This window comes from Fundulus heteroclitus, unplaced genomic scaffold, assembly GCF_011125445.2.
Source record: "Fundulus heteroclitus isolate FHET01 unplaced genomic scaffold, MU-UCD_Fhet_4.1 scaffold_177, whole genome shotgun sequence".
Classification (NCBI taxonomy): Eukaryota; Metazoa; Chordata; class Actinopteri; order Cyprinodontiformes; family Fundulidae; genus Fundulus; species Fundulus heteroclitus.
This window is the reverse complement of record NW_023396589.1, coordinates 109,283-132,812: the sequence shown is the minus strand read 5'-3', so window position 1 is coordinate 132,812 and position 23,530 is coordinate 109,283. Positions and strand designations below refer to the sequence as shown.

The 23,530-nt window shown below is 36.7% G+C and overlaps 1 protein-coding gene across 1 annotated transcript in view; it reads left to right on the top strand.

Moving 5' to 3' along the window:
- The window catches only part of LOC118556276 (astrotactin-2-like), a gene marked incomplete at its 3' end in the record, with an annotated part of 301,412 nt that overhangs the window by 175,516 nt on the left and 102,366 nt on the right, over nt 1–23,530 (top strand). The window contains exon 4 of the mRNA XM_036129494.1: nt 22,148–22,300. Within this exon, the coding sequence (XP_035985387.1) occupies nt 22,148–22,300 (153 nt within the window). The remainder of the gene's footprint in view (nt 1–22,147; nt 22,301–23,530) is intronic.

Below are 23,530 nucleotides of genomic sequence, written 5' to 3'. Positions count from 1 at the left end.
CTTGGCCTTCTTGAACTGGGTGTATTTCTCAATGAACTGGTGGATCCAGGGGTACCGTTGTCCGGCTTTTCATCTTAAATACAGCATTGTGATTTGCTCGGTAAAATCCCGGTCCGCCATGTTGAGTTGAACAGACAACAGGCAACCAGATAGAAGTTCCTCCTGTTGGATGCAGTAAAGCGATTCAAGCGAATGGAATGTTGACCTCGACGGCCACACGGTATGCTAGCAAAATGTCAAACGGCAGGCGGAGATTAAGCTGGAGTCTCGTTCGGTGTGAGCACAAAATTTGTTTTGAGTGGTGCTTTAAAATTGCATAAAAAACATGTAATTTAAAAATAAGCTGACCAGATTTCTGAGATTAAAACCGGGTACATCTTTGGCTCGTAATTGTAAAATTTTGTCAATTGTGTGTGTGTGGGGCGGTGGCACTGACACAGTGGTGGGGAGTTGAGTTGTTTGTAGGGGGTTTTCATCAGTGTGTCCAGGTACCCAGAATGCACTAAAAGTGCCCTAAATGTGCAAAATTGTGTCTCCATTATCCCTGGCTCTAATGCTAAAGCTGAAACTCTGCTAATGCAAACATGGTAGCCACCATTATGCTATGCTATTAAAATAGTGTTCTATTTTCTCTTCTGCTTTGCATTATTAGTTGTTTCAACATAGAGAAACTGTTGTTCTCTGTTAGCTTTTAAAGCAAATTTAAAGCAAAAATCCCAATTCTTCAAAACAGACTTTTGTGCTTAAATATACACATACATGCTAAGAAGTGATATCACTGCACCATTTTATTCGTTGCTGGTTTGAGTTTATTTTATTTATACTTTTTTGCAGTTTGTTTTACTTATTCTTTTTAGTTGTACTCAGTAGTTTAGTTGAATGTCACTAGTCTAATTAAGGGTTTTGTTGACTAAAGTATTTTAACTTGAAGCTGATTTTTTTTATATATATATATTGTATTTTGGTAAGAAGTTGTATCTAGTTTGTATATGTGTGCAATACTTGCTGTTTCAGAATGGCAGCGTGCAGTTTCCTTCCATCTATGATACCACAACTCACCAGGCAGATATAAAACAATAACTGGGAGCTGTTTGGCTTTAATTTCCTGATAATCAGGTGGTGCTCTTACTTGGTAATTTTGATTAAATTACTAATTTGTTAACAATTATATTTGGCCTTTATTAATAGTTGTTCATAGCCAAACCAAAACCATTGTTGCACAACAATAGGCAGTGGGAGTATATGCCTCAAATAAATCTAGCAGAATTGAAAAGTTGCAGAGTCTGAATTATTTAACTACTTTATAACAACTTTAGTCTTTTTAAATCAGAAAACTTGTGACAACTTTTTACATTATTCAGGTAGAAAATAGCCAAGCAGTTTTTTTTTTTAGTTTAGTTTAATCTTCCTCTTTTGTTGAGTGGGAACTACTCTGGTAAATTCAGACAAGGTCAAAAATGTTTTATGTTTTTTCATGTTTGTCACAAGTTTTGGATAACTTTAGAAAAAAAACTCCCACCCCTATATTTTTCTTCTAAAAACAGTGTGAAACTGTAAATCATTAACCACTATAAAAAGATAATTGCAATGTGGCAGTGAAGCATATCCAATCTGTTTATGTGTAATTATATTATATTTAGAAAGTTTAAGAGTTTTTTGTCAGTTTAATATGTTGGGTTGTATTTAACTAAATGCATTGCATTAAAATGCTGTTACCATATGTATAAATTTGACCCCATGTTGATTAGAAATAAAACAAATATAAAAAACTACAATAAATCAAAACTTGGGCAACAAATTTTTCACTTCAAAAATTAAATAGTTGGATAATCATTCTATTTCACCCTAGAAAAGGAATGGCTATCATTACAAGCCTAGAATGAATATTTATATGCCCATAAGGAGCAAATTTAAGCTTTTTGCTACAATGCAGAGCACCTAAAACATGACAACGTGAAAAACATAACACACATTAATTCTCTGGCTAATTGGTGTCTTCTCAACTGTGCAAGGTATTTTATGCAGATTCCCCCCCGCCTCCCATACATAGTTCAGTGTATAAGCATAGCGTCAAACCTGACAAATTAGACTGAAACCCTTTTCACTACCAGGTTTGATTGTTGAAATTTATACCAAGGGCTTATTTCCAATTATTATGCTGGATTTTCTTTGTGTCTGGAGCAGTTGGAGGTCAAAGCGTGGCCTCCAATGTTCTGCTGCCGCAGCATTGGGAGACACATCCATTTTTTATTCTGGCCCATGGCAAGAGCTGAGCTATAGATAGAACTTTATTTGTGCTCCCTTGAAAACAGCAAAAATCTTAAAATATGCAAGTAGAAGCCAGTCAAGAAAAGTATCTGACTGAAGATGTGACATTGCATGTTTTCCGGTGGATAGGATGGATGAGATATGAGACATTAGATGTTCAGATCTTGCAGACCAAACATAAAGGCGGGCAGACGGGGTGAGTTACTGTCTGCTCCTGTTGTTTTCAAGGCTTTTAAAGAACCTAGTTGTCATTCTGTTTTCGTTTAGCATCTGGCCCAAAAAAGAAAAGAAATACCACTTTGCATTTCTTTTAACAATTGAAATAAAATTGCAATTCTTTTCTTGCTTCTTAGTGAATTTACCCTATTTAGCCATGTGACAAATTCTTACAGTGCCTGGTAAAAGTATTTATGCGCCTTGAACTCACATTTTGTCAAGTTCAGAAGGACTGTTGCGTGATTGTATTGGTATTTTATGTGATCTACCAATGCAAAATATGACATCACTGTAAAGTGGTGGAAGTCAACAGGCCCATCGTAACTAAGGAGGAGCTGCATAAATCCACAGTTCAGGTGGGAGGATCTGTCGATGGGATAACTATTAGTGGAGGACTCCAAAAAATTGCAATTATTGAAGAGTGGAAAGAAGAAATCATTGTTAAAAGAATGCCACCAGAACTCTTCTCTGCTGTTTGCCACAGGCCATGTAGGGCTAGAGTTCCCAAAGTGGGGGCCTGGACCCCCCAGGGGGTTGCAAGATACATCTTGGGGTTGCAAAATGGTTTGATTTTAATGTGCTAAAAAGATTTAGTAGTTCCTTCTCTGTGAAAACAATAGGAAAGTATAACTTTACAAGATGCTTTACATTCCTCATTTTAATGCAAGGGGAAGGCTGCACTTATTTTGCAAGAGTTCTTATAAAAATATGACTTCTCATTATTTGGCATCTTGATTCCCATAACATTATGACTTTATTCTCATAATTTCCAAACAAAACAAAAAAGATACATATAGCAAAATTCCACCCGCCAAAAGGGGGTCATCAGTCTGTGGCACTGTTATTTTGGAGATTGCAGGCTGAATGGTTTACCCCTGATGTAGGGCACAGCAATTTTGAAGATGCTCTGGTAAGATGGGGCAAAAATAGAAGTTTTTGGTCTAAATACAAAATGCCATGTGTGGAGGAAAACTAATCATGCACCCTGAAGTAAATAATTCTAAAATTGGTGGTGGGATCTTCATGCTATGGGCATGCGTTTCTTCAGCAACGACATAGAACCTGGCCTGAGGTAATGGGGAGCTGACACGTGTGGTGTCTCTCGGGCTTTGAAAATCTTCCGACTATTTTAAAATCCTGCTGTGTGAACCAACCTTTAGCAGATATTCTTCATCCAATCTAAAGAAGATTCATCTTTTTGGCTGTGAATAAGGCAGAAATCTCAATCTGTTAATGTGCAAAGCTGATAGAGGCAAACTGTAATTGCAGTGGAAATTGGTGTTACAAATTATTGACTTAAAAGGGATAAAAACAAAAAGATTGCCAGTTTTCTCAGATTTTTATTTGGAGAAAAAACAAAACTATAATCACTAGTGTCCTTCTTTCACATACAGCTCCAATAAAATCTATTTTGTGGTGTGACAAAATGTAAATAACTACAGTATTTGAATACTTTTGAAATGTTCTGTATAGGTTTGAATATTTGCCTGCTTTGCTTTGATACATGTTTACAGTGTTATGTTGCTGTTTTTAAATGTGTATAAAAGTGCATTCTTTGTTATAAATGTCTCTGTTTTCCATTTATTAATTCATTCATTAAATTCCACCTCTTTGTATTATCTACACTTCACTTCTAGTCACATCTCCGTCTTTATCTTTTCATGTTTCTGTTCTCATTTATCCTCTTGCGAAGGATCACTTCTCTTTGAGACACTTTTTTCTTTGTTTCTTTCTGACCTCTTGTATATCTATCACACTATCAGAAGTGGAGCCTTGAAAGCTTTTTTTCTTACATCGACAATGGACTGCTCCAGTTCAAACAAAGCCAAATTTAATAAATCAGAGAGAAAAAACCAGAGCTGGAATAAAAAAAAAAACACATTGATCTATGCACAGGCATTGTTGTATCAGCTCCTCTTTACTTATTTGTTCCCAAAGCCATGTTAGATAGAAAGAAATTAAAGTGTGTGTGTGTGTGTGTGTGTGTGTGTGTGTGTGTGTGTGTGGTGTGTGTGTGTGTGTGTGTGTGTGTGTGGTGTGTGTGTGTGTGTGTGTGTGTGTGTGTGGTTAAAATAAGACAGATAAGGTTGCTGTGAGAAAGTGAGTATATAGTAAAATACAATAAAACACAGTAAACTGATAGAGCCTGCTGATGGACTGGTGACCTGTCCAGGGCATACATTGCCTCTCACCCAATGGCTGCTTGATATGCACCAACCCCTGCAATGCCTCATGGATAAATCGTATAGATAATGGGTGGATGGGTGGAAACTGATAGATTAAGAAATTTATGAAATTATATTTAACAAGTTGTTTTTTTTTCTTCTTTATTCCTCCCAGAGTAGTTGTACTTTCAAGCAGGAGGCAGTTAGCCTCGTGAGACCATCCTGATCTCGCGAGCTTTAAGGTTTCACTCGCAGATCAGTCTGGCTACTCTCCGTTAAAGAAAATTTGGAGCCGTTCATCAAACGAACGTCCAATCAGCGTTGGCTTTGAGGCGGGTTGAGGTGTGACGCAACGAGAAGATGAAACTAGCCGATGAAACTAGCGTTAGAGTGGCTATCGAGCAAGTTTTATCGGAATTACAGAGTATTTCTTTGCTGAGCTAACGAGCCTTTACCTGCAGCAGCAAGAGTAGCTTGGCTTGTGGTTGTGTTTTCGTCGTCGAAGCATGTTGACGAGTACGTCATATGCTTCGTTGATCTGATTGGTTTATTTGGCTTGTCTATCACCAACATAGGCCAATCAGCTAACCAGTATTTTCGCCCCTTCCCAAAATTACTTCAACGGAAGGTTTCCAGATGGATATGCGAAGCAAATCTATCTGGCGGCGTCAGGTTAGGAGGCAGTCTAGGCTCTATAAATCCACATAAATACTCGCATCCTTCTCTTTCAGGCCACAACTATTTTTTGAAACACAAGTGTTTGCTGTCATGCAATGTCTTAAGAAAAAAAAAAAGTCTACAACTGCATCCAATTTGGTAAAACAGATGTGCACCAACTGGCATTTGATGGCGTACTTACTGTTATGTATGGCTTCAAGTGCTTCTCAGTAAACCTGACCAAATCCTTCCAGAAAGTTTAATTTTTATTCTATTTATTTACTTGGTGTCAATTCACAACACATCTGCCAATGCACATGAAAAGAAAAAATCAATTAAATCAAAACATACAGATTCCAATTCAAATACATGCATCCGAATTATTCCTAGTTATCAAGCAATTTAGTCAGATTTAGCTTATTATCCAAATTGGTCAAAAGGTTTTCTAATGAAACCCAGCATGTTGCATTGAGTCACTGACTTGCAGCACACCTCCTGGATGAGTGTGTAGTATCAGTGAACAGCCACATGCATTGTCATTGTCTTCCAATATTCAAACTATTATTCAAACTCTGAACCCGATAAGAATTTTAATATTGTTACAATCCAACTCGAAAGGTTCATTTAACGGTACAGACAACATTTTCAGCCACTTTGCCTTGTGGGTATTAAGATATTAATAGGATTATTGAAAATGCTCGTATAAGAGGTAACCCTAAAGCATTTAACTTTTCTGCAAATGACAAACAAAAAAAAAGACATTGCTTCAAAGCAACACTTTTTTGAAATTACAGTCTGTGTAGCTTAAAGTGATGCATATGAAGAAAGGTATTCTTGAGACTGCTTCTCCACTATCATTCTTGTGTGCAGATTCTTAGCACTGTAATTCGTCTTTCAAACTGCCATGCAAGCTGAATCACCACCTGCCTCGGGGCATGGGGCATAGATGAAGCGTCTGAAAATGTTACCTTGTGTTTCACAGACTTTTGGGCAGATAGGAGATATCCTCTTGAGCCTAAGAGAAATAAGGGTCAAACGCTACGTGTCGACGGGTAATCATGGTCAAAGGTTTCCGTTTCTGGCAGACAGAAATTCCCAAAGGCTGCATCAGCGGTTTAAAGGAATGTGGGCTTGTTTTGTTCATCTGGCATCTTGCTAGTCCTTCACTGTAGGTCTATTTTTTGCTGATGGGATTTCTTCTGCCCTTCCTGGTGCCGAGTATCATTTCCAGTAAATGTACAGGCATTGTTGTATCAGATTTTATGATATTATTTATAAATCTTTTTAGAAACCACTGCTTCTGGAAATGAGAGGTTTGTTCTTGTCATGAGAAAAGGAAAAAAAAATAAGATACTGTATCCTGTTCAAGGCTAAATTGGGCTGAAGTCTATCCCAGCTGTCACTAGAAGTAGAGGGGGTTTCACTCTGAAGTCAGTTCATCACACAGCCAACATATCTATCCATCCATATGCCTTGGAAAAAGCCTTCATTTGATTCCAGGATTTTCTTGCTATGAGGCAACAATGCTAATCACTGACCAAGCTTGACTTGGGTTTGAGCTTTAAGCCTAGTGAACCATCTTCATCTCATGCAATCAGGGGGAAACTAAGACAGATCATTTGAGTTACTAAATAATGTTCAGTTATGATAGTGTATAGAAATGACTGGTTGTCATGGTAATGTTGGATAAAGTACATATAGCTTTAATGAGATAATCCTCAATGGTCTGCGCCAGTCAAAGGAATTAGTCGTAGCTTCCAAGCTCTGTTTTTTATTTGATACCATCATCTAAGGTTAACAATGCAAGTCAGCCACAGACCACAGCTTTGAAAGAGATGAGCATATTCTCATTTTAAATGTGTATTATTGGACTGTGGATCATCAGTGATTCATAACCATCTTTTTTAAGTTTGTTGTAGGATCATGGAAATGACCACACAAATGTTTCTCAAACTGAACTCTGCATTAGATGGTTATATGGCATTTCTGAAAAATAGATGAATAAATCAGAGATCTTAGTCTCGCATTAAGTCAGAATAATTACAAATACACTTTTTTCCAAAATGAATAAAAGCATTTGCTGTTGCATTCATTGAGACATTTGACATTAACACGTCCCAAGGTCTTTCTATTTTTTAATCTTATTTTGAACTTCAGCTGATATTTTTTATGTGGTAGTATTATATCATAGATTTAATTTTTTTTTAAATAGGAGACTGGAAGTTCTAATAAAAGACGCTATATTACGTTATATCTTTAAGGTTAATCAGTATTATCTACAGCAATTCTGTGTTTAAGGCATACCAGAAGTCATGTATTCAGTGCTTGTGTTAATTTTAGCAGTTATACATTTGAAACTTAACACAAGCTAGTAGAAATAACATGCATACAACTCTAAGCCAACTATTGACACAATCAAGTTTGCTCACACAAACTGAACTTAGAATCAGTAAATAACTTTATATATATATATATATATATATATATATATATATATATATATATATATATATATATATATATATATATATATATATATATATATATATACCATGCACAGCTGAGAATCCAACCACTGAGACATTTCAACTCATAGTTACTTACCAGCACCAGAAGTTGAAAGTTTTTATAATTTTCCCTAAAAACATTATGTTCTGATATGTTTTGGTTGTCAACTCTAAATTGTTCAACAGTACAGAGTACACTAGCCCTATTTTTATTTTATTTTTTTATTTAAACTTGAACAACATGACAAGTTTTCGGCTTAAGGCTACAACCAGCAGAAATACAATACAATCACCGTAACAGTTTTACTTTTTTGTTTTTCTTTTGAGCATCAAAAGAATTATTAAACTTAGTGATATTTTGAAAGCTATGTTCAAATCAATGTGAATTTGGTACATCATGGTATCAGCAACTATATAATAATCTGCTCCCTGGAAGACAGCAGTTGCCAGTGAATGGCTTGTTAATGTGGAACTTTTATGTGTTTTGCCTGAGTTGTAAACCCTTTCCTGTCACCTTAGTGCACCATTAATAAGAACAGCGAATACATGTCCGTCAAGAAACAAATGGCAGCATATTTTACTTCTCCAGATCTATGTGACTGCATTTTTTACCAATTAGATCCCAAGGGGATGCTGCAGAATCAGAGTTGCAGACAGGAGACAGAAGGAGAAGCAGATGGATCTTAGTGTGTTTGCAGTGGATGCTCCAGTAAAATCTTTATTCACTGTTTTGGTACTTATACATATTTACATCAGAATGCAAATGCAATTTTTAAAAAATTATGTTCAATTATTGTATTTGATTCAACCGAGTTAGCAATCATATCCTTTTTTTTCTGCATTAGAAGTGTTTGGTTTGCTTAAGAGTCATAGAGGCAATGCATATTATGAAATTTGGGAAAACCCCAATATAAAATGCATTGCCTCACAGATGTAAAACTAAATTATTAATTAAAAACAAAACCTGCACTGGGTGGTGAGATCAGCGGAACGTCTTGTTGAATCATAGCTACTCTCACTGGCGGACATTTACACCAGCAAACTCCAAAAGAAAGCCAGAACCTTTGCAACAGAGCCAACTCACCCGGACACATTCTGTTTATTCTTCTCCACTCCCATCTATAAAAAGGTTCAGGACCTTAAAAAACAAATCCAACAGACTCAAAAACAGTTTTACCCCAGAGTGGTCAAATTAATCACTTGAAGACACCTTATGGAGAGAATGTAGTAAATATCCTGATTGCTCCTATCCTTCGTTTTATGTACTGCTTAGTGTGTGTGTGTGTGTGTGTGTGTGTGTGTGTGTGTGTGTGTGTGCGCATGCGTGCGTGCGTGTGTGCTCAACTCTTCTTGTACTTGCAGCATAGTGAGAATATGTTTTGCTAATTTTACTAGTGAAGTGAGGATTTAAATTGATTTAAAGTGAGAACCAAACAAAGGTCCTAGCTTTTTTCTGGAATAGGGGTTCGGGTGAGGACTAAAGTGGCAATTAGGTTTAGGGGTAGGGTTTGCTATAAGCCCCCAAAGGTTAGGCACTATGTCCATTAAACCAGAAAGTTTGTGTGATAGTCACATTGAGAAATGAGAGCTGGTAAACTGTTTTTCATTGTGTGGAACAATGACTATAAATTATATTGTGTTCTATTCCTTTCTAATCTCTTCTGTTCTATAAATACCTGGATGGACCTGAACAACTGACTGTGGTCATATCGTTAATGTTTTTATAGGACGTATAAAGCAAGGCAAGGCAAATTTATTTATATAGCACAATTCAGTACAGAGACAATGCAAAGTGCTTTACATGGTTAAAATATAGGAACACAAAGCCATCCTTTGAGCAGAAGAAGCTGATATAACCAAACTTGCAGCAGACACCCAACAACAAGGATGGAACGTGAAGGTACGACCGGTGGAAGTAGGCTGCAGGGGATTCATATCCACCTCAACATCTAGGCTACTCAGGGAGATGGGGGTGTGAGGGAAGGCCCACAGGCAGGCAGTCAAGGACCTCTCCAAGGCCGCTGAAAAGGGGAGCCAATGGCTGTGGACCAGGAGGGAAGGACCTGGCCTGGGGCTCCAGTCTGTGATGGTTGATGGGAGTGAACCTGGGATTCACTGCTGAACCCTCTGGAGGTGTCGTGGGCCTATCAGCGAAACACCCAAGAAGGAGGGCTCCCACTTGAGAACCCAAAGGATGCCATCACCCACTGGATGGCCACACTGTCTTGTCGGTGCCTTAGGTATCTATTGGGATAACAACATCTTGTCCTACTCAACAGATCATAGTGACCTATTGTTATTTTTTGTTAGCTTGTTTGTTTTTTGTGTTTTTTACCCTTGAGAGTGTCTGTTTATGCTTCCATTTGCAATTCACTTTGCAGCTGGGACATGTGAATTTTCCCACTGAGGGACAACAAAGTTTTTTTTTTTCTATTTTATTCTAATTTTGATGCAGCTGAACAAATGCAGAGCACAGGATGGTGTTATCTTCTCAGTGTGCAACATTAGACCACCTGGAATAAGTTGACTGAGTCAGTAGACAGTTGACATACCCGCTCATGAAACAGTGTTTACAAGCACATTCCACTGATAACGGACTATGGCGAGATAAGAGAGATGGAAAAAAGAAAAATAAAGGCACCAGGGGTTCAGTTGACATTGAAACCAAAATGAAAAATCTGAGGTCTTGTTGGGAAAGTATCAGACAAAGACAATATATTTGTCCTTTTATATGACCAAGGTGAATGGTGTACCAGAAAAGTGCATACAGCATTTAGGATAATATGCTGCAACAATTCATCCATTTCCAAGATGCATAGGTAGGGTTGAGGGGAACATTTTTGTAAATACATTTTAACAACAACATATAAAATAAAATAGACCCAAGAACAGGACAAGCCACACAATAAAAACAACAAAAAAGTACAGGGCTCTGAGCTTATATGTGTATAAGCAGTTAACCTAAAACATACACACACAGCTTCTCCCCAGTTGCTCTTATCAAATAATACATGCCAAGTAGCCAGGCACCTTAGCTATTTCTCAAAGCTAACCTCTGGTAGTTTAAGTAGCTTAGTTGGGGTATAATTGTCCACAGAAAATTAGAGGCACAGGCTTTGTGAATTTTTAATAACTCCATTCTAAATTTCCCTAAATTCTAGGGTTTGTTACCATTGACCATTATAAAGCATACAACTAGGTTTATACTCACTGCATTGAAGAGGATGTGAGGATGCACGCACCAAAATTGATGCAATCGCATTGTCCATGCCCCCGAGCACGGGCCCTGTGAGTTGCTGCGGTGCGGAATCGTCAAAGGAGCCCTCGCCAAACAAGTTTGCGTGTACTGACATCAAACGTCCCAGAAGTTTCAAGCAGCACAACTTTGTTAAATTCTATGCTGTTACTGTGACTGAAAACAACATACGCAAATTATTCGTATACTTTCAGGGGTGAGTTTGTTGGCCAAGTTTATAAACAAGGATTTAGATTTCTGTTTCCATTACTTGCAGCATACATCATGTCTAAAATAACAGCTCACAGTATCTAAAGCCATCAGCTTTTATTTAGTAAATCAAAGTAAAAAAAAAAAAAAAGAAAAAAAAATCTTTTACAAAAAAACAAAAAAAACAAAAAAACATTCCTATGGGCTTTACAGCCAGGCTGTATTCCCCAGCTTCGCACCTTCACATCTTTCTGTTTGCAACAGGTGAACATACCATCTTCTTCTATGTCTCTAGCCCTCCGTTTATTTCTGTCTAGCTGCCACAAACACACCAACTATTCATCATGATTTTTTGCAATACTGCGTACAGCCATTTTGGAGGTTTGAAGTCAACTGCTTTTTCTCTTGTTTACTGCATTTCCACAACTTGGTATGTTCGAGCACTGCTCCCCTGTGTTGTTAGAGAATACTGGACCCATGGTCACGTCAACTGCTTATATTAAATGCTTTATTTCAAGTCTGTCTGCATTTTTCTGTCACCACTTAAGTTTTTTTTTATTTGGCTCTTGTTGTCTTTACGTTTTAATCACTGCAATTAGATGATGTCTTTAAAAGCCAAAGATATTGGCTTTTAAAAAGTAATTCTTGTACAATATGGGCAATACTAAGGTTTTGTTCCAACTCATCAGGGTCTTGCCTTTTTTTAGCCCTGTAAATGTCTTAAATGGCTTTTTTATTGGGGAGCAGGAAGAAGTTACTCCCTCAAAACATGCACGGCAGCATTGCTGGAAGCAGAAGCTCCAATACATTATCTGTCTCTGCATCAAACACTGTGGTGAACCTTAAAAAAAATGAAATGTCATTTCTGGACAGAAACATTTTTGCTATCTTCTTTTGTACTGGAAATTTGAGACACACGCATTGAATGTGATGGCTCTGTTGTAAATGTTTTATTTTTCTTTCCAACTGGAATGCTTCCAAATTTTAACCCAATGCACAAAAGACGAGGGGACAAAAGTGCACAAAGCCATGCAACAATGACAGAAGATTGATTATTTAGAAACATTTACTTTAGTCTATGAAACACAGTAGATGTAAGCAGGGACTAAGATCTAACATTTTCTTAAAATAAGCAGGCAAATGCCCCTGAGCTAGTTGATACAGGTCACTAATGTTTAAAACAATAATTGTGGACATTAGCAAAACCTGGACAATGTACAAAAGACAACTAAATAAATATTCCTAATGTTTCAAAAGCTAAACCAGGAAAAACTGTTACAACTGAATTGAATTACATATGACTTTTGTACGATAGCAGAGAGTATAGTAGCTATAGACGAGATTAACCGTGTCTGTATCTCAATTGTTGATCAACTCCTAAAATGTTTATTTTGTGCATGTTGCCAAACAAAATCTCTCTCCAGTTTTTTGCTATAAGTTATCCAGTGCCAAAAATTAAGCAGTTTTGACTTTTGCTCATGATGTTGTATTTGTCTAGAAAACACGCTTAAGCCATGAGCCATGGTCAACTCTAAGTTGCAAGAAGAAGCACACTAAGCTTCTTTTGTCAATAGTGCAATAAAAATCAATTTCCACTGTAGTGCATTCCAGAGTGGATACCAGAGTTGCTTGCTCAATAGACCATGTGGGTCAATTGCTCTGTGTGCACTCAACTTGCATTTAGCATTTTGGCTGTGTTTATTGGCTGTATTCCTAGTCAATTCTGCATAAATGAAATACCAGAGTGGAAAGCTGAACAATATGAAATGTGAAATACATTTGTTTTGTGTTAATAGCAGGTTTATCATATAAATACTACATTAGCGCATTTCCTGTAATAACTTTAGTTTTTTTTCTTGACATTACCAGCTAATAGTTCACTCATGTCACCAATAACCAACCATTAGATGAAACATGTTCTCTGTTCTGCAGATATACAGTGCTGTAAAAAAAAAGTATAGACAGTCACAGATTTCTTGTGCTTTTGCTTTTTGTGACAGTAACATGTTTCATATCATCTAACTAATTTCACTTTCAGCTAAAGGTAAGCTACATAAATACAGCATGTAGTCTTTGAATGATGATTTTGTTTAGCAGGGGAAAGGCTTTTCAAACCAACTGTACAATCAGTAAAAAAGGATATTCCCACTTTTAATACCATGAATTAACTTTTATTTATTTGTAACATTTTGGGAAAGCTAAGTTAAATTCTGCTGGCCTCAGACATGAAATACTATGCCAGGCTAGTAGAATATAGCCAGACCTGGGTAAAAAAAAAAAAAAAATCACATAAACGGAACCAGCCTGAAAACATCAAGTACATGTAAAAGAACTAAAAAAGGACAGGAGAAAATGCTTCTATCAAAATAAATTTAAGAACAAATGAGAATTGTATGGTAGACATTTGCCAGTCTTGCAGAAGAGTTCAAACGCCATATTTTGTTCATCCTTTATTGAATCACAATATTGAGAGCCACTTGACACAACTAGAGAAAACATGCAACATTGAGTGTGTCATAATTACTCCAGGACTGCATCAACAACCTATTTTGGAGATCACAAAAGAAACCAAAATAAACATCTAAAGTCCTATAGTCCTTATTTGTCTCACTGAATATGTGGTTCATGAATCAACAATAAGAAAATGGGCTAAAATGTCACCCATGGAGGAAAAAGAAGACAAAAGTCCATTTCACATTTGCCTGGAAATATCTTGATGATCCCCAATATTTTAGGGAAATATTCTATGAAATGATTCAAAGCACACCAAAAAAAATTGAAAATAAAAAAAATATATAGGGGATGTGAGCAGCACATATACAAACATAATTGACACTAGTAACAACTGATTAGTCAAACATTCCTTCTGGCTCTGATTTGAGTCTGAAAGCAGTTCAGCACATTCAAATGTGCTGGAGAAGCCGTGGAATGACTTAAAGATTAGGGTGATAGCGAGGAGCCCTGCCAATCTCCAAGACTTGGAGCTCATCACCAAGGACATTAAAAATATACCAGTGGAAACAGGCAAGTTGGATTGCAAAAATAAGAAAGGTTTGATTGCTTGCAAAAAAGTTTTTCCACTAATTATTGAGATAAGTGTCTATACTTACTAATTCTCTATGAATACTCTCTAAATTATTAGGAGCTTAGGAGCTCTCTAAATTTTTAGGAGCTTAAATGTATTACAGTTATTGTGGTAATTATGAAATATGAAGTGCATTACAAAGGTATTTTCACAGTCCATTCTCTTTTGGTTACACAGCAACCACCTACCTCATTGTATCTATTATGATAGGCCAACATAAATTAGTGCATCATTCTAAAATTAAATAAAAACGATACAAGGGTTGAATGTCTTGCAAACAAAAGAGATTTGTATATTTGTATTTGGCTTCATTAACTATTTTAATCCAACTTTAATTGAGTATGCATCTGTGTCATTTAATCCCAGTAGGAGATTAAGGTTTGTTAAAGGTTTGTTAAATAAAATCAAGCGCCATCATGAAAATCAATCAAATAACCAGACATAAATCATACATAAAGTTTTATGGTCAAGTAATAAAAAAGTCACTTAATCCATCACCAGAAAATTGGAAAGATTATGGCCCAATGTCAAACCTAAGACTTGGCTGTCCACCTAAACACACAGGCGAAAAGGAAAATAACAAAGGACAGTTCTGGAAGAAAACATGTTCATACAAACGCATTGCATACTTTGTAGATCCTATGTGTAAGAAATATTAAACTTTTCGGATAATTTCACAATTCTGCACTGCTTTGCGGTGGTCTATTGCACAAAACAAAAACAAATTGTTGTTCTAGCCACACATGCATTGTCTATTGCCACCTTGCCATGCAGGGATACAATGGGTGGTCAGCAGATGGGATAAAACACTGAGATAGGCAGTACTCATATGGAGGACCAATCCTGCCATAATTAAAAATACACACAGAAATAAATGAAGGACTTAATAATATAAAATGGCTTAAGAAAAGTGGCTAATAATATGAATTTGTGTGCCATTTAATGTGACAAAATAATAAAAATAAGATATTTCTTCAACAATTCATCAATTATTCATCAAAAAATATATATTTTAACTTACACTTTTATTTTTACTTTTCTTCTTGCTTTTATGCTGACTTATTTTTAACCCTTGTATTTCTGAAACAATCATTTATTTCTGCCTCTAACATTTCTAGCTGTTTTTTTACCCAAAGGATTTACACCTGCCCTTTTATTTCCTTTTCCCCTTTTTCCACTTTGTGTATTTCTAGTTCTTGTATTTAAAGCAACATTTTTAAAGCATGTTTTTACTCCACCATAAATATTTCTTTCTATTTTATTTTAACCTTATATTTCTGAAACATATATTTATTTCTGCCTCTAACTTTTCTAGCTGTTTTTTTACCCAAAGGATTTACGCCTGCCCTTTTATTTCCTTTTCCCCTTTTTCCACTTCGTGTATTTCTACTTCTTGTTTTTAAAGCAACATTTCTAAAGCATGTTTTTCCTCCACCATAAATATTTCTTTCTATTTTATTTTAAACTTATATTTCTGAAACAATCATTTATTTCTGCCTCTAACTTTTCTAACTGTTTTTTTACCAACCCAATTTTTGCCTGCCCTTTTTATTTCCTTCTCCCCTTTTTCCACTTCGTGTATTTCTACTTGGTGTTTTTTTACTTCCTCTTTTTCCACTTTGTTAATTTCTACTTGGTGTTTTTTTACTTCCTCTTTTTCCACTTTGTTTATTTCTACTTGGTGTTTTTTTACTTCCTCTTTTTCCACTTTGTGTATTTCTACTTCGTGTTTTTTTACTTCTTCTTCTTTTTCCACTTCGTGTATTTCCACTTCATGTATTTCTACTTGGTGTTTTTTTTACCTCCTCTTTTTCCACTTCGTGTATTTGTGCTTCGTGTTTTATTACTTCCTCTTTTTCCACTTGGTCTGACTGCAGCTGTTAATGTTAATACGATGGCAGGGAGGGAGGGGGGAGAGGGGGGCGGTGTCACCGGCAAAGCTTCACAACTATTGGCCAAGGCCTGCCTCCCCGGAAACGAGCCTGCATCAGCTGGCCGCTTTCCCAGAATGCACCGCGGCCGCAGCTTGCTTATGGACAGCGCTAACAGATCACAGTGGTAAGTTAAAAATTACCTTTTCTGCTGCTGTTGTTCTTTAAAAGTACGTTTGAGGCGACAACATTATACTTTAAGCTTCCCTATATGGCCTGTTTACAGAGTTAGTGTGTAATTTAAAAAGAACAAGTCCGACATGAGTGGACCACAGTGAACCGCAGATTCATTCGGGAGCGTCAGAAAGCTATGGTGCGTTCAGGAGCATGGGACATTTCATATTTACAAGGAAAGAGGCATAAAACGGAACAGAACTTCACTCATACAATATTGTGTCTATCCAGAAACAGTGTGGGCTTTCTTACAATACTGAATGCTCTATAATTGTATTTCTGTTATTTTTTGATTATGCACACCTGCTAGCTTTTTATTCTGAAACTTCTAATGTCCCATGCTCCTGAATGCACCATAGCTTTCTGAATGCGCTGTGCTGTGTAGATAGATTCACGTCTGATCTTCCGCTGAAGACAAAGCTTTGCAGTTTCAAAACTCATGTCGGCTCTCACGGTTTACTGTTGTGTGAATGACAAGAGACCACAACAAATAAATCAGCCATTCCTCTAGGGAACGCGAAAACCTTTGCGAGGGAACGCAAAAGTATTCTGAGGTAACGCAAAAAAATATATATTTTCCCCATGTCCCCTAAAGGGCTCTGTATACACTTACCTCAGCCTTGTCGTGTGTCAAGTGCTGCTGGTTCTGATGTCGTTTTTTGTTGTTTTAATTCGGCAAAACGTTCATTTTTGTGTTTATCTCACTGACTTGTGTTGCTTTGCTAGCTCAACTGTGCCAACTGGTAGCCATTTTAATATTAACATGCCTATTTCCTACTTTTATCTTAAAAAAAAAACATTGAGGATGGTATTGAACAAGTGATAAGGTTGTGACTGACCACAGCATTGATCATTAAGATAGGAAAAGTCATTTCTATGTCTGCCCACTTTTACAGTGATTAATCTATAAATTATGTGCAGTTAGTTCAGTTCATTCTCTTAGTGAAATGGCAAAATTAATCAATACATCTTACAATGAGAATCTTTACATTATAAAAACACCAGAGAAGAGAAGCCATTTGTTACATTTGCTATACTTGACTAGTTTTACAGGACTATACATTTTACTTTTTCTTTCTTGAGAACTATATCAATTTACATGTTAACCAGGTATAGTTTTATGATGTGAAAAGGTGAGAAATTAAAAAACAATTATAGTAACATTTGGCATTTTTTATTTACAGGAAGAAACACCAACAAAACATGTGAGGATAAGGAGAGTGCTGGTGACCCTCTTCTGGCTGGCGGCGGTGCATCCTATTGGGAAACAGCCGACATCTTTGTGATGCCCTTGTGTGCCAGGTGGTGCACAGAGTCATGAACTCCCTGATGGGGATCATTAAAAAAAAAAAAATGTTCTTCCCAAAAAGACAAGATTTGGAGGGAGTGGGTGCTGGTTTTGCCCGCCTTGCCGGGATCGAGGCGCTCAAAGGAGCAGTCGGTGCCATTGATGGGTGACGTGCGAATTGTTCCACCTGCAGAGCCACAAAATAAATGTTATTTAAACAGAAAACTCTTCCCTTCAATCATCCTGCAGGGTGTGTGTGACGCACGGGGAAAGATTTTTTTTACAGAATCACTGTAAAAGTGGGCAGACATAGAAATGACTTTTCCTATCTTAATGATCAATGCTGTGGTCAGTCACAACCTTATCACTTGTTCAATACCATCCTCAATGTTTTTTTTTTAAGATAAAAGTAGGAAATAGGCATGTTAATATTAAAATGGCTACCAGTTGGCACAGTTGAGCTAGCAAAGCAACACAAGTCAGTGAGATAAACACAAAAATGAACGTTTTGCCGAATTAAAACAACAAAAAACGACATCAGAACCAGCAGCACTTGACACACGACAAGGCTGAGGTAAGTGTATACAGAGCCCTTTAGGGGACATGGGGAAAATATATATTTTTTTGCGTTACCTCAGAATACTTTTGCGTTCCCTCGCAAAGGTTTTCGCGTTCCCTAGAGGAATGGCTGATTTATTTGTTGTGGTCTCTTGTCATTCACACAACAGTAAACCGTGAGAGCCGACATGAGTTTTGAAACTGCAAAGCTTTGTCTTCAGCGGAAGATCAGACGTGAATCTATCTACACAGCACAGCGCATTCAGAAAGCTATGGTGCATTCAGGAGCATGGGACATTAGAAGTTTCAGAATAAAAAGCTAGCAGGTGTGCATAATCAAAAAATAACAGAAATACAATTATAGAGCATTCAGTATTGTAAGAAAGCCCACACTGTTTCTGGATAGACACAATATTGTATGAGTGAAGTTCTGTTCCGTTTTATGCCTCTTTCCTTGTAAATATGAAATGTCCCATGCTCCTGAACGCACCATAGCTTTCTGACGCTCCCGAATGAATCTGCGGTTCACTGTGGTCCACTCATGTCGGACTTGTTCTTTTTAAATTACACACTAACTCTGTAAACAGGCCATATAGGGAAGCTTAAAGTATAATGTTGTCGCCTCAAACGTACTTTTAAAGAACAACAGCAGCAGAAAAGGTAATTTTTAACTTACCACTGTGATCTGTTAGCGCTGTCCATAAGCAAGCTGCGGCCGCGGTGCATTCTGGGAAAGCGGCCAGCTGATGCAGGCTCGTTTCCGGGGAGGCAGGCCTTGGCCAATAGTTGTGAAGCTTTGCCGGTGACACCGCCCCCCTCTCCCCCCTCCCTCCCTGCCATCGTATTAACATTAACAGCTGCAGTCAGACCAAGTGGAAAAAGAGGAAGTAATAAAACACGAAGCACAAATACACGAAGTGGAAAAAGAGGAGGTAAAAAAAACACCAAGTAGAAATACATGAAGTGGAAATACACGAAGTGGAAAAAGAAGAAGAAGTAAAAAAACACGAAGTAGAAATAAACAAAGTGGAAAAAGAGGAAGTAAAAAAACACCAAGTAGAAATAAACAAAGTGGAAAAAGAGGAAGTAAAAAAAACACCAAGTAGAAATAAACAAAGTGGAAAAAGAGGAAGTAAAAAAAACACCAAGTAGAAATACACGAAGTGGAAAAAGGGGAGAAGGAAATAAAAAGGGCAGGCAAAAATTGGGTTGGTAAAAAAAAACAGTTAGAAAAGTTAGAGGCAGAAATAAATGATTGTTTCAGAAATATAAGTTTAAAATAAAATAGAAAGAAATATTTATGGTGGAGGAAAAACATGCTTTAGAAATGTTGCTTTAAAAACAAGAAGTAGAAATACACGAAATGGAAAAAGGGGAGAAGGAAATAAAAGGGCAGGCGTAAATCCTTTGGGTAAAAAAACAGCTAGAAAAGTTAGAGGCAGAAATAAATATATGTTTCAGAAATATAAGGTTAAAATAAAATAGAAAGAAATATTTATGGTGGAGTAAAAACATGCTTTAAAAATGTTGCTTTAAATACAAGAACTAGAAATACACAAAGTGGAAAAAGGGGAAAAGGAAATAAAAGGGCAGGTGTAAATCCTTTGGGTAAAAAAACAGCTAGAAATGTTAGAGGCAGAAATAAATGATTGTTTCAGAAATACAAGGGTTAAAAATAAGTCAGCATAAAAGCAAGAAGAAAAGTAAAAATAAAAGTGTAAGTTAAAATATATATTTTTTGATGAATAATTGATGAATTGTTGAAGAAATATCTTATTTTTATTATTTTGTCACATTAAATGGCACACAAATTCATATTATTAGCCACTTTTCTTAAGCCATTTTATATTATTAAGTCCTTCATTTATTTCTGTGTGTATTTTTAATTATGGCAGGATTGGTCCTCCATATACTCAATCATTGGTAATGGTATCTTTTTGAAAAGAATCTTCATATTCTACATTTCCACTCATCTTTTCTCTAAACCTGTTTATCAGTGCAGGGTTGTGGGAGGGGGCGGGGAGGGGGGGGGAGGGTTGGTGCGGGGGTGCTGGTGCCTATCTCCAGTGGTGTAATGTAAGTTTATCTGGCATATTTTTATAGATCAAAAACATTTGTCAAAAAGCTACTTAAAGCAGCACTGTGTAAGTTTTGCCCCAAGTATTACCTGAATTTGAGATATATTAATTTTTTTTTAGGTCAATATACAGCATTTGCCCTGCATTGATGCTCTGTGCAGGCTGGCCTTCTCAAAAACTCACTCATGTAACTTGAGACAGTCGGATCCATCGCTGAAAGAATAATGTAATCTAGAGCGCTACGATCCTGTTTGTACACGATTTAATTTTTAAAAACTATATGTGAGAGATATTAATTTTTTAAAGACCCGGCTAGGTCTACGAGGCCTGAGCCTGTTGTCTGCTCCACCCTCCTCTGTTACAGCTCCTGGGGCTCCCCCACCCCTCCCCTTGGCTCTGCCTTGTCCTCTTCCTTTCCCTGTTTCAGTGAGAGACTGATGACAACATAGAGGGGTGAATGTGGCCTTGTCTTTACAAGTAAATTGATGACTTCTCAATCTGTTGGTCCAAAGTGGTCTGCTATCAGATTCCAAAACAGGGAGGGAGACTGTTTAATTGTGTGACAGTGCAATGTGGCCAGTGGCCTTCAGGTGTGCTAAAGTTACAGGTTGAGTGCCCATAGTGACTAAAAGTTACATAGTAACTGGTTTACACATAATTTGTATGTGTAAACCATACAAATTAATACTAATTTTGAGGGAAGAAAATTTCCAAAAAACACATTCATGGGCAGTTGGGATCTTTCATTGTTTCATTTTGAGAGGCTAAACTACTAGAACAATTGGCACTGCATTTGTTTATAAGCAAAAACCATAGCATATTAAGCTGAGCTTAACTGCACATTAATCTGAACAAATGTGTATCATAGTGTGGAAACTGCAATGGCTCTGTTATTGTTTTCTAACAGGACTTGTGTGAGTAATTGTACTGCTTTCACCTGTGTCTTCATCTTCTCCTTCTGCAAGCTCATTGGCATGCATGATAATACTTGACTGGGTGCAACATTTCACCATTATTCATGGACAGAGTACACCTCCGAGCCAGACTGACAGATCAAAAGATGATGATGATAGGTTGGGGCTACTGGTGTTTTGGGTGATGAATGGCCCCATCGTTCAGAGATGGCTATGCTGGAGGAAGCTTGAGGATGGAGCAATTTTCCCTGTTTTTCATCTAGTTGTTAAATTTACCACTTTTGATACACACTGCTTGCAAATGTGAGCCTTGCTTATATATGCGTGAGTGTGTGAAACAGAAAGATAGGAAGATTCCAAACAAATTCAAGTTTTTTACTCCAACAAACATCCCAAAACACATATAAACTCCCTTTTGTAGTATCCTTTATTTGAACAAGGCAAAGCAAAACCCTCTTCCAGCCCCTCCCCTTTTCCTCCAGCTAGTTGTTTTCGAGTCATTCATCAGAAGGAGCGAGACTGAACAATCAGGGAAAGCGCTGGCAGGATCCCTGTAGAGATGAGGCAATATTGAATTGATGGTATCATTTAAAAGGCAGAAAAAATAGAAGAAAGAAAACAGCGTTCTTTTTTTCTACTGTCTAAATGGGACAGCCTAGTGTGGGTCTCAGTGTATTTCATGTTCTAATCTCTTAACCTTCCTAAAAAAAAAAAGAAAGCGATAAAACAAGCTTTTTTGGAAATACTCTGTTTGTATCTGTGTATGATTTTTACAATGTCTTGAAGAGTGAGTCAGTCTTTACAAAGTGTTGTGGTAGAGAAACTTACCATTTTGACATGACTACCCTCTCCTCTTCATAGCTATCGACACAAACACTGACTCGATAGAGGATTTGATGCAGAGGTTCCAGGACAGCTTTCGTGTTCACAACACACCAACCAACATGTCTCATTATGAGCATGCCGTGCACAGCTCATCGACAGGCCGGCGGAGGGTCTCCAGCCACACCAGAGGTAGGATAAAAATACATTTAATTGCAGGCAGTTTACTTGGCAAGTAAACAGTCAAAGCTTCTGGATCTGTGGAAACAATCACAGTTTTATTAACCTTAACAATTATTTGAACTATATATATATATATATATATATATATATATATATATATATATATATATATATATATATATATATATATATATATAACTCGTTGAAGTGAAACTGATACCAACTTTTCAATAAATCTTTATTCACAGTTGTTCAATAATTTAACAAGAAGATCATTAACCTTTTCACACAGGGTCGATGGTTTCCTATTTTATACCCATAGTAAATAAAACCATAATTTATAACCTGCATTTTGTATTTACTTAGGCTATTTCTGTCTAAAAAAACAGTTGGTTTTATGTAAAACATTTACGTGAGACAAAAATACAGAATGACCAGGTGAATTGGTAATTTACACTGAAGCCATGATTCTGGAATACCTGTATATATTATTATTATTATTATTAATTTATATATATATATATATATATATATATATATATATATATATATATATATTTTTTATAGAAATGTTTGTGTTTACACTATTAAACCTCTTGTAGACCTCATCGCCACCATATGGCTCTCATTGCTAAATAGGTGTTGCTAGTGTAAACGATAAATTTATGTCTTTTCCTGATCCGTCTAACAGTATGATTCTAACTTTAAAGAATCACAATCTCTTAGAAATTTTATATAATGATTGCTCTGTGTGATACTTTTAAATATGTCTACAAAACCTTTTCCTTTTATTCAATTACCTGACAGCTCATCTACGTTTTAAGATCTGATCAGCGGCAGCACAGACTACAGCTCATTACCTGGTACATTAATTTCAGTCACATATGCTGGAAAAATACACCGTGTCGTTGGGCATGCCATTATGACCACAGTTGAAATTCATATTATAATGAGACATTAACCTTGATGAGTTTACTCACCCTTGACAGCATAACTGTTATTTTTTTTTAGAGCATGATAAAGAATAACAACACAAAGACTTTATTTGCATTCCATTTAACAAAAGATTAATATACACTACTTCTACATTTCTCCCAATCACAGAAGGACTCAGAGCAACTATATTATAATATAAATAATTTCAATCTGTGTTGTTCTCATTTTCCATGGGGGATTTGACTAGGCATTACTTAAGTGTACCATGTGTCAACTTACTGAGCGACAGAAACATAAGCCATT